Here is a 12660-nt window from a genome sequence, read left to right on the forward strand (position 1 = left end):
CCCTAACCCTTAAACCTGAAGTAGCCTCAGAAAGTGAGGAGCAGCCAAATGTCCTCACTTTCCCAAAATGTCCTCATTCACTGTAAGTTGTATGGTCCTAACAAAGATATCAGTACACGTGTACACACACACACAGACACAAACACACACACACACACACACACACACACACACACACACACACACACACACACACACACACACACACACACACACACACACACACACACACACACACACACACACACACACACACACACACATAGTATGATATTGATTCTATTAACCTGCAAAGCACACACTCAGAAACACAGAAGAGACAAGTGATTTGGCTCTGTATATAATACCGTCCAATTAAAGAGCAGAAGACATGTAGCCTTCAGGGTATTCTAATTAACAACATTTCAGTGCACAAGGTGCTATCGCTCATCTCATAGTTCATTATCGACCAGGAAAATATGTGACACTGACAAGCGAGTTACACTACGTCTGCTCTGTCATGAAAAAGTACCCCAAAATATATCATTAGTGTTTTACAGCCTCCTCATTTTTGGAGTTAACCTTTTGTTTCAGCTTTTCTTGTTCCTCAATCATTAATCACCCAAAGTCGGACTGGAATGTGCAAAATGTGATTTTGTCATTTCTCTGCGGTTTGTAGATTTATGAACATGTCAACAGTATAACAATCATGAATAAAATTGGCATTGTAAGCAAGTATTAGTCCAATAATTGTTTTTTTTTAATCAGTCCACTAAAAGCACAAGTAACCTATTTAGTATAAGAGACAGCTTTATTTTGATGTCACTGTAGGCCGTTGGTTATCTTGTCTCTTTAACTGATGGTTTGTTTTTATGGCCCTAAAGTATTTTAGTAATCTTTCACATGTGGTCCCATATGAAACACTGACAGCATTTCATTTCAAAAAATGTTTCCTCCATGTGTGATAAAAAATGAATAAGATTCTGTGCAGCTCAAATACCACCACCATGCAGATTTTGGTTGAATCCCTGCCTTGTATTATTTGGGCAGCGAGTCTTTCCTCATGTGGTGTTTGTTTATATAAGCCCTTTCACCATCTGTGCTTCCCCTCCCTTTTGTTTTATCACTGCTCTAGGTGCAGACTCGAACAGTGAATACAGCTCAGGGAGTGGGGTTCTCCTGTCAGACAGCAGAGAGTCGTCCCCAGCGGGCTCCTTGGTCCACTCTGTGGAAGACGGGGATAGAGAGTACAGAGGGAGAAGCTCAAGGGGAACCTCGCTTAAAGAGCTGGACGCGGAGCTGGCCAGCAGACGCGAGTCGGAAGAACGAGAGGCGGGGCATCGTGAAGACTCTGTCCAGAAGAGCCCGGAGGTTCCCACTCAGCAGTGGTTGGGTGTCGTTGGAGGGGAGGAGTGAAAGTTCAGAGGCATATTTGTTAGGGATCAGAGAATAAAGGGATTGGGAGAAGCTATTCTTTATTTTTATTATTGTATAGAAATCACATGAAAAGACTTAAACCAATTACATGTCGTCAGTTTCTGCCTTGAAAGACCTGTCTGTCTTAGAGAAGATGTAAATCCGTTCATGAATATGTAATCCGGATTTCAAATAAGTAAATTATCTTTCTTCACGTTGCTGAAAGATTAATTTTTTTAGCAAATTATAGTAAAACTGTAGTTCTTGTTGGGAATAATTTAATCCACATATGCTATATATTGACTAGTTTAGTAACAGCATTGCGTCCATTCAAAACTAGAATGGCAATTAGAGAGCAAATATCTCTGTCACATTGAAATTCACAAGACCTGGATTTATATTTGGATTTGCACCAAATTGCACACACTCATAAATATCAGTGCTTGACTTTTTTCATCACAATCCATGAATTATTCTCTGAGAGAATGAGGAAAATGTTGAAATACACACTATCTCACTAACTAACCAACAAACAAACAAAAGGAAAAAACATGAAACTTCTTGGCAGAGGTAATAAACTACAGCGACTACACTCTCCCACAATGGAAATCAATGTTCGGGGAATAATCTTTACAGGCTTTGGCTACACTGACAATTCTATACATCTGTTGTTACTTATTGTCTTTTCATAAGATTTGTTGACAGTAACAAAAAATATGGAGTAATCACCAGACTTGTCCTTGAATCTTTGAATGCAACAGTTTCAATGTGAAGGTGTTGACAGAAAACCAAACATTATTCAGGTCCTCAGAGTTTCTACAAACCTTTTTTTACAGAAGTGAGGTCGTTTGTCAGAATCATGGCCTACTGAACTGAGTATTTCTTAGCCAAATCATTTTACTTGAATGTCACAATTAATATTTTATCTCTCCATCTGAAATAATGATAGCCATTTGTTTGAAACATGTCTTTATTTTGCTGGACAACTTGATATTTGTTTTATTTTTTAGAGGATTGTAACACAGATTTAAATATGTAGAGTTAAGTTCATTTTCAAGGGAAATGTATGACTTTTTTACAAATGATGTTTTTAAAAACTGAAAGAAAAAAAGTGTTTTAAGCACATAGACCTCACAAAGTGTTCTTCACTGATTTCATGTGTTTTTTATATTTGTGCACTTTGTTATGAATATTATAATGTGCATTTTAAATGACTGTTTGGGGCACAATGTGAATGAATTCATTATTACCTTCTTCCTGCTAACCTCTAGGATTTAGGACATTATTATTATTTAAAGTGTGCAGCCAAGACTAGTGGGCGGATCATTAATATTAATTCCATTATGACTGAAAGCAAAGCTCTGACTCTACCTATAGAACTTGACCTAGAGTCACTATACATCCGGCCTGTGGTATCTTTGAATTATGTCCCAGCATTGATCCCCAGCTTTTTTCATTTTCTGTTTAGAATATTTGATTTTGCTGTTTCTTTGCACAGGCTAATTTCTGTTTGCTTGTTCTGCCTCCATCTCTCGTTCCTCTTTGAAATAAATATGGCAGCTTCCACCTCAAAGACCACCTGATGACTCATTGACCCATATCCTTTAACACACAAGTGATCACACCAAGCTGCTCACGGTGAGCCACGCTCTCGTGAAGGATGCAGGCAGCAGAAAAGGATGTGTATCTGTAAAATGAAGTGAGTTCACAGCCCCTGCTGAGCTCATGCATTTATGATTTTTCAGATTAGTATTTTTACTTTTGACCAATATGAAGGATACTGCCTATCACTTTACTCTGGTTGACTTGATGTGACTGTAGCCGTATTGAATTGTCGGATACATTTTACTATTAATTGTAGTTGAATATTACAAAATACGTTTACTTCAATATTGTACTTAAGTACATTTCTTAAGTACAGTATTGAAGTATATGTCTGTGCTTTACTTAATTAGATTTAGTCCACTGCATATATTAGTAAATATGTCCGAGGCATGATCTTCTGGCGCAGCAGCATCATGGTGAAGAAACCCCTGAACTGGATTCAGAAGAGACCACCAGCAATGTTGATGTAGTTGACTGTTGCATCAGGGAATAGAAAAGGATACATTTCCCTCTGGATCAATAAAGTATTTATCCATCAATCCATCCATCCTCAAGTACTGTTACTTGTAATACTTGAGGTATATTCAAAAGAAAGTACTTACTTACTTTTACTCAAGTAGAAAAGTCAATGTGGTACATTTACTTGAGTACACCTTTGTATTATTTGCAATTGGACGTTTGTATTTCCTCCATTGCTGGCTTTGAGTGTGGGTCATCTTGCTGAGACTGCACATTCAGACCTGCAGAAAAGAACGTATTGTATACAGACTAAAGCTCTTGTGAAGTTCACAAAAAAATGGAAGCTCAGATAGAAAACATGGGGCTCCATCCTCATAAACAAGGCACAAACATTCACTTGGACGCAAGGATGACCTGGTTAGAATGTTGAGGTCAAAGATAAAGGTCACTGTCACCTTTCCTTTTTTTCTACCTTGTAAACACATTATTTTAAGAGCGCTTGGAGAGAGTCCTTTCAAATTTGGCTCAAGTGTTCACTTACATTCACGGATGGAATTAATAGATTTGGGTGGTCATAGGTCACTATGGCCTCACAAATCATGTTATTTACCTCCTGAACATGATGTGTCGACTTTGCCTTTAGGCAATTTCTTTAAATCGAAGATTAATGATTAGGTATCTCTGGTCAAAGTAAAGGTCACTACACTGGTTTGTGTAGGCGTACAACCACAGTGCAGTAGTTCTATTTCTACATGTATTTTTTTACGAATAAAACAGTGGGATTTTGGGACATTATTTAAGACCATAAAGTAATGGACATCTATAGATTTAAATGACCTTGTTGACATTTACCTGGTAAACTCCTGTAAGTTCTTACTCTCCGAGAACAAGCACTCGTTAGAAAACAAGTTAACCAGGAATCGCACACAGTCACTTAATCATTAGTTTACCTCAGATTGGAGTTGCCTCTGACTTAATTGGAAGAATGCTGAGCTTTGACCTGACAGATGCTCTACAAATAAGATGATCTATAGCGGGTGTTTGCATTTTTAATCTAAATGCTGATTACTCTAAAGATGCGGCTAAGTTCCCAGAGGATAAAGTTAAACAAGATGGATGGGCTTTGAGAGTAAGAGGGAATTGATCAGATGCTCTCTGCATGTATGATTCTAAAGGCGCTCTGCGAACTGTGGGCGTACTCTGGTTTCTCTTCTATACACACGCGTGGTAGTAGCTCGCTGAAATCATGCGTATCTGTGAACTATTATTTTTAGACTACAATGGGGGTTTTTCTGCCGTACATTTCACTTGCCTTCAATTTCCAACTAACTTTGCCCTAAAGTAGAGGTTTTGATGATCTGGGTTGATGTGGTTTGTTTTTAACCTGTTTGATCATCTGACCTTTGCTGTGTGCAATTGTTTTATTGAGTACATTATTGTCACCTGTAGATAAGGCTGAGCCTCTGAGAAAGGGCCAATGCATACCCTGTGTGCCCTGTATATGCCCCAACAGCCACTGCTTACATGTGTATGTGGTCATTTCACTGTTCACTCACATGGGCTCTCCCAGACATTCTACCAGGTGTTGGAGGGAGACATTAGGAAACAAAATGTGCAGAGCATCTGACTCAGACATTGGTGTTGTCACAGACAGTCCCTTCAGTATATTTCAGGAAAATGTCAGGACTTCAATGTCTATCTGAAACCAGCCCAGTCCCAGCCCCCAAAAAATGTACCACAACAAAAGCCTGTTGTCTTCCTGTTTCTGCAGCTCCTCATGTGCACATACTTTTTCACTCTGCACCTCCTCTTGAAGGTCAGTGTTAAGCAGCTCTTCAAAACTATGAGCTCCTGCCTCCTTTAGTTCCTTCTCAGCCTTTTCAGCTGTGGTTCAGGGGTTAGAGCGGTAGTCCTCTAACCAGAAGGTCGGCCGATCGATTGCCCCTTCTCATAGAGAAAGTGCTGCACGTAGAGGCGCTGTATGAATGTGGGTGTGAGTGGATGAATGTGAAACTACTGTAAAGTGCTTTGAGTGGTCATCAAGAGTAGACAAGCGCTTTATTCACAGACCATTTACCATTTTCTCACGTGTGTAAGCTACTGCCTCCAACCTCATTAATGTCACTCAGCTGTTTTTCCTTTGTCTGAAGATCCAGGCTTTTATTCTGAAGAACTTCATTGACTTGCGTGGCCTCTACTGCTCTCTCCTCAGCCAGCTGCTGCAGGTTATCTCTCCTGGTTCCTGCTGTAAGGTTAATATTAGCCTCTTTGGTGGCAATGTCCAGATGCTCCTGCAGAGCTTCCTCACAGGACCTGTCCTCCCACTCCTCAGTCTTCTACATTGCGATGATGGTTATCTCCTCCCTTAGTTGTTCCTCATGCTTCCCAGGCCTGTTAGTTGACATTCTCCATGTCTAACAAAGTTCTAATGGTCTGGGCTTCCTTTTCCTCTATGTTATGCAGCCTCAACTTTTCATTCTTTTCCAACGTCCCTTTCCTGCCCCAAGGTCTCCCTTTCCTGCCGCAGCTGCCGGTACAACCCTGTGCATACGTGACACTAAACTCTTTGACTGCCACTTGTTCCGAGGAGATTTAATGTCTTCAGATATATAGTGTGGTCTTGCAGAAGGATTTAGTCTTCAGGCGTGTGCGGTGGCAAGTTTTCTGAAAATCCATCCATGCATTGTTGAGTTATTTTATGTGCACACAATCACCCACGGACACACAAGGTGAAAACAATACCCTGCTTCCGGCTACATTAGCTCGCAGGGTAATAAAAGAGAATTATCGTTTAAGCAAGGATGAAGTCTTTGATTGGGAAGTTGAAGCTACAACCTTCTAATTACAGGACGGTCCCTGGGTATTTAACAGAAATGCTGTTTAAAGTGACAGTTCACCAAACATAAAAGGTGGGTTGTTATGGTATTTCTGACACTGTTTATCTTATTCACGTCTCGATAGCCATCAAATCTTTTCATATTCATTTTTTTGTACTGTGAACTCGTGAACCAAATTATATTCAACACCGTTCATTTATGTGTAGAAATATTTAAATTATCTCAAAACTCATATTTAACAGTAACTTTTTGCATGCTTGGATACCATGCATGAGTAGTAAGAGAGAACATTTCTTTTTTGTGATGTGGTTGAATTGACCCTCACACTTAACCTGAATTCTCCTAATGATACACAGCAGATGTTGTGGAGAAATTAAAGGGATGACTCAGCCGAGGCAGACACGGCCTCAAGGTTCATCCTCTTCTTCCCCGTAGGTGAAGTGTTTTCATTTTTATAAGAATATTTAAATATCAACAAAAATAGAGAAACCAAAAAGAGATTTGTGCAGTAAACAAAAACATGTGATTTTCACAGCTTCATTTACACTTCATGTCCTGCTTCCTGCCTGCTGGCTCTACCCAGCTGTCACCTCTCGCCTGAAAGCTCCAGACCTTTTCCTGTTACTGTGAGTGCGTCTGACCCTGACAATCTCCTGTTGTGGATCTTGCTCTGATTGTTTCATCATCATTCATTGATGCCAAATGATCAGAAAACTATGCACAGTGACCACTGGCTTCCAACACATCACTTTTTCACCCTTCTCTTCTCACTCGTCCTAAAGCGGCACGCTTCTATCCAAACTTTCCATTCCACCCACGTGCCCTCTACTATTGTACTGTAAACTATCATTTCGGTTTCAGGAGAAAATTGGTCCCTTTGTGTTAGCTGAGGGAATTATGCAACAGGCAGGACACACACGTCACTTTAATTGCCACTGTACACAGGCGAAGTTCCTCTGATCCCAGTCCCTGACTGCAAGGTAGCTATTGTTAGTGTGGAAATGAAACATTTGAGAATGGTGAGATGGTGTGTTCTGTATGTGGGGGGGTGAGAGGAAGGGTGGTGGCACTGGTGACGGTGCTTTAGTAGGTGAAGGGGACAGAAATGGGTGAGCAGTGAGGCTCAATTAATCCAGAATGAACTTGTTTGTTGCTTCAGGAACACAAAACCGAACTGGTGCAGCAGACCTTTCCTGAACTCCTCTCACTAATTATGCAACAGGAATGTGGCTGACGTAATATTGTTTATGAGGGAGACCAAAGAAAAAGTGCACAAGTTTGGAGCATCATGAAATGCTGTCTCTGCTAAATGCTCTGCCTGAGAAACAAGGTGTAGAGTAGTTAACCTAAATTACCAGTGAGACCATTGCAAGTTCCCACTGCTGACTACACCACTGTTAAATACTTTATAGGCTGAATCGATACAGTAAGGTCCATTTCTTTTGTGTCAAAAACAAGATTTATAGGTTGCGCTGATACACATGATGTGATATGGAGAGGCTTGTGTTTAAGAGACTTCTCTATTTTTATGTCTAAATACCCAGTTGGCCTTGGTCAGAATGTCACAGGACACGGTTTAACCACATCCTAACACCTTTATATAGCTGCTGAAAGCACAGATAAACAATCGTTTGATGTTTATGATTATAATAATGTAATAAATTATAGGCAAACACTACAATGTACAAGTAGGCCCCCATTCTACCTCTAAATATGAATGTGTGTATATATGCCCATGTGTGTGTGGTTCAGGTCTTACATGTGTTATGGGGACCTACATCTGTTTTACACGTTATAAGGACTTGTCTTCCTTATTGGGACAAAAAGCAGGACCCAATAGAATAAATCATAAATGTTCAAGGTGAAGGTATGTTTTAAGATTAGGTTTCGGTTAAGGTTAAAGCTAAGTTTAGGTTCAGGTTCAGCGAGAAGTAGCTAAGGTTTGAGTCTTCAGGAAATGTGTCATGGAGACCCAAAGATGCGTGTATGTGTGTGTGTACTTATATCTTTGTGAGGACCATTTTGAGCAAAGACTACATTTTAGCTGGCCCTGACTTATTCAAATGTGTATTTAAAGGTCAAAACTTGCTTTGGGGGATAGAGAATCAGCTGCACGTTGGGATTAAGGTATGGAAATGGTTAGGTTATGATAAGGGGCTATGGGATAATCCAACGACTGTCTCACTTAGATAGAAACAATGCTTTGTGTGTGTCCTTTTCAGTGAAACGCAAAGTGTGCTGCACCTCTCCAGCTTGTGAAGAGCTGTGCCACTCAACTGGAGTGTGATTCAGTTTTAATGAGATGGAGGTGAATGAGGAGTTGGCCAGCCTTCATAGAGAGAAACAAAAAAAACAACTGATGCATTTCTCTTTTATCATTTTTTTTCTAATTTTAGCTGGAGAGAGGCAGCGCCTTGAAAGTCTATTTGTAGGCTAATGATTTCCTCTCACTGTTTTCGTTTTATCATTAAAAGTTAGACCCACACCAGCAGCTCCACGGGGGATGCGTAACACAGTCAGACCCAGAAGTTGGAGATAGGGATTTGGGGATTCTTTCATGTATGCACCTTCTTAATTTTGTATTCCTAAACACGTTGTATTGGTTAAATTAGTTCTCATTATTGCTGGAGTTCCATTTCGGAGCTGGAACTTGCAAACCTCATGAAGCCCGGTCAGGTTGGTGGGAGCAGAGCGCAGCGCACGACGCGCCCCACTCTTGGCTGCGGAGCGGCACAGAGCGGACGCGTGAGGACTCCTCCTCAGCTCTTATTTTGAAGTCGATTAACTTTCTGACGAATGCAATGCAAAATAACAAATATATCTTCCAGTATAATTTCATATTCGATTCTCTCGCCTCCTGCCGCTGCTGACAGTAACAGAGGATCCGTGGAGCGTCCTCCACGCCGATGCTTTTGGACCCATGTGAGCACCGGGGAGGTTCAGGCTGTGTCCGTGGTATCGTGCACATCTGGGCGCGCGCACGCGGAGGAGTTTGTCAGACCGGTGCCAGCGCGAGCAACACTTCAGAACCAAGGACAGATCCTGGCAAACATGCTCAAAGTGAACAACATCTGGACCGTGCTCGTCACATGAGGCTCTCCACGCCGGGAAAAGAGACCTGCAGTCATATCCGGCGAGAGACACCCGGTGCTACAACCAGGTGAGAATGAGATATCATCTATTTATTAGTAAGATCTTTTAGAGATGTGCTTTTTCTCTCCACTCTGTAATGACTTTGTCTCTGCATGTTTCTGATGTTTGCAGGTTTTTAATTATTTGTAGCTAAATCCTCCTCATTTGATCCTGCATTCTATTACCTCAACTTAACTGACAATACATGTGTAATTACGGTCACGTATTAGAGCCATATGTCGGTTTATTCTCTATATCACCTGGCATCTCATTTCAATAACCACCAGTGAAATTGAACTGAACTTCTAATGGTTTACTTTCTTATTGGAAGATCTAACACCTGAGTGTGACTGTCTACTTGCACACATACAGTAGGATACACCAAACTTGTTTCCTTCTGGATTCCTCCAGTCTCAATTAAAAAACATTGCATAATCTAACATAGCCTATTACTGGCTCCTTTCAAACCAATCAGAGCGTTAGTTTCCAGACAGTACCCTTAAATACAATGTGTCCTGCTCTGAGAAGTAATGGGGCTGATTTCAGTTTGTAAGGTTCATGAAAGTGTTTTTGTTTTCTGTTTGCAAAACAAAAATCTGAATCAACCTCACTCTTTGCACGCATCACATTGTTGTCACTGAATCCGACAGGATGTGATGTAGCAGGGGGATTTATATTTAATATAAAAGGTGTAAGTTTGAGGAAACACACCTCCATGACTGTGATAAATGTAATTATCAGGTTATTATTAGATGGTGCAACCCACGGTGCCCAAAAGCCAAAAGACAATCTGTTGTCTGATTCTCATATAGCCGCACTTTGTCTCGGCTTGTGATGAATACAGATCCAGGCGGAATATCAGCGCAGTAAAAATCACAGATTAAAGTTTTTTGGGAGTCAAACAGGCTGACAACCAGATCTGTTTGTACTATTTTAATAAAATGCTGCATTGATGTACGGTCAAACAATCAGCGGGCTGCTCGCCACCTCAGAGGCGTCCTAATTCCTCCAGCTGACAAGTCCAGGTGGAGGGATCAACTGTGTCCCCGCTGGAGATGATTCAGTGATGGGAATCATTAGAGCAGTTATGGCAGATGCAGCTACTTCTTCGCCTGTTTGTCAAGAGGAAAGAAAGGTCTCGTGCTTTGAACAGCTAGGTTAACTTTAGAGTGACAATAACCAAAAGTCATCATGTATATGCCCCCAGATGAACTGATGCTTGTCCTTCATGAAGCAAACGCTGATTTGGCGTGTGTCTTCTGGCAGAATTGTTCAGTTTTTCAGCTTCATGTGAGAATCTGTTGATGTGCCGAGTGAATAATGACAAAACACTCTGGCGTAAATGATTGTCCCATCTGTGTTAGTCACAGTTTCTGTAAATCCTGTGGGACAAGTGCTATGTTTATAGGCTCTTATCACTCATCTGGCTTAATGCTTTACGTGCCTTGGATTATACCAATTTTATGTCATGTCATGTACGTTCAAGTGTTCTGCACAAATGCAAATGTGCCGATCAAAGGTGATGGCAAAGTCTAAACGCTTCACGTATTGAAATGATATGTGACCATCATCATGGTGTTAAATAGCACATCAGGTATTAATTGAACTCAGAAACCATCTCTTCAGCTCATTCTCCACTGATGTATATCTTTGTATTTCTCCATCAAGACATGTGCTGTCCGTTATATGACCGTACGTGCCAATCCCTGCTTACTCTGCTGTGAGTCATACAATACACACGAGCTATATGCTGTGTATGGACAATAAGGAATGTTCTCTCAAAGCATCTTTATGCTAATGATGGAGAAATCCTTTCTTGCGCCTGGGCAGGAGTAGTAACGCATTAGCTGCTGGTTTAAAGCTGAGTAAAGCACACTGCCGTTTCTTTTTGAACTCGCCTTTCTGAGGGAATATTGTGCGAAGACGGCTGGGGAGCGAGTGCGATTCGCCTGGCTGCTGTGTGCGAGTGTGACAGCCGTTTCCACATCAAGATAGTTATAATGATATGATCCGGGCCCGATAGAAGCCACTTCACAACTGAGCAGAGAGCTGAGATTTAACGCTCTTGGAAGCTGATAAGACCACCGCTGCTTATAAATCAGCGTTTCCAATAATTGGTGGGTAACGTGGTTTTGATGGCTATATTTCATGTCCACGTTTATTTGCACATCTTAAAGGGGGTTTGGAGGGGCTCTTCTGGACCTCCAACCTCACTTTTGCCAATGTTTGCATAGGCCCGACTAATTGGCTGTTCCTTATTGCTCCATTAATTCACACTGTGACCCAGTCATAGCACCTAGAAAGCCCCCATCTGCTCTAACAGACAGCACAGAGGAGCAATTAGACTCTTAATGTTGAACTCTCCAAGTTACTTTCTCACCTTGGCTCTATTGATAGTATAAATGTGATTCAGGAGTAAACATCTGCACCTATACTGTAGAGAGCAGATGGATTTTACATCGTGACTTCACACGTTTAAAACGTGTGTAATCCTCTTTGCTGCTGATGGATTCATCAACAGCCTGATGTAATATTTGAGATCAACATTCATCGCACCTTTCCCCTCGTTTCCTCCGTGTTGCTCTTCTGATGCTCTGACTGCTCCTTGAACATCGCAGGCTATTCTTCAAATGTCCCTTCAAAAACATGCTTTCACACGCACACAACACAGCAAATAAACTTCTCTGGGTGCAGCTGCAGAAGCTGGTGTTTTTTTTACCCTGCCCCTGTGAACCCCTCTGAGGGGGGCTTCTGCCTCTTTGAGCTTTGAATACAGGAAAGACCCAGGTTGAATGAAATGTCTTAAATTTATATTTGGGTCTAGAAGTGACTACAAGTTTTAACGTAGTTTTGCAATCAGTGACAAAACGTTGTGACATAATAGGAAAGGTCAGCAACAAACTTCCCAGTGCTTGTTAATGGAGGGGAATTGCAGAATGTTGAATAGTGCAAACTAGGAGCAAACCTCTGTGGGTTTGACAGCAAGAATCCGCTCAAATCAACCAAAACAGATTCATGGGGAATTTCTGTTGCAATACGATGCTGCTGTTGGTTACGATACATGGATAATAATCCTGGGAAGATCCATCGCCCCTGATGAATAAACATGTTTGCTGAACTTGTTTGTATGTGTGATCAATGTTCCCTCTCTGTGAGACTGAACCGACCATCCACCCTCATCAGACGAATCCCGGTGAGATATAAATCTGTAACCTCGCCACGATAGGAATAT

At 41.2% G+C, this 12660-nt stretch overlaps 1 protein-coding gene across 1 annotated transcript in view; it reads left to right on the plus strand.

The window, feature by feature from the left end:
• The window catches only part of LOC133000234 (testis-expressed protein 264 homolog), a 29643-nt gene extending 26682 nt beyond the window's left edge, over nt 1-2961 (plus strand). Inside the window, exon 4 of the mRNA XM_061070110.1 lies at nt 1115-2961. Within this exon, the coding sequence (XP_060926093.1) occupies nt 1115-1395 (281 nt within the window). The 3' untranslated portion in view covers nt 1396-2961. The remainder of the gene's footprint in view (nt 1-1114) is intronic.
• The last annotated feature ends 9699 nt before the right edge of the window (nt 2962-12660 follow it).

Source organism: Limanda limanda, chromosome 4 (assembly GCF_963576545.1).
Source record: "Limanda limanda chromosome 4, fLimLim1.1, whole genome shotgun sequence".
Taxonomy (NCBI): domain Eukaryota; kingdom Metazoa; phylum Chordata; class Actinopteri; order Pleuronectiformes; family Pleuronectidae; genus Limanda; species Limanda limanda.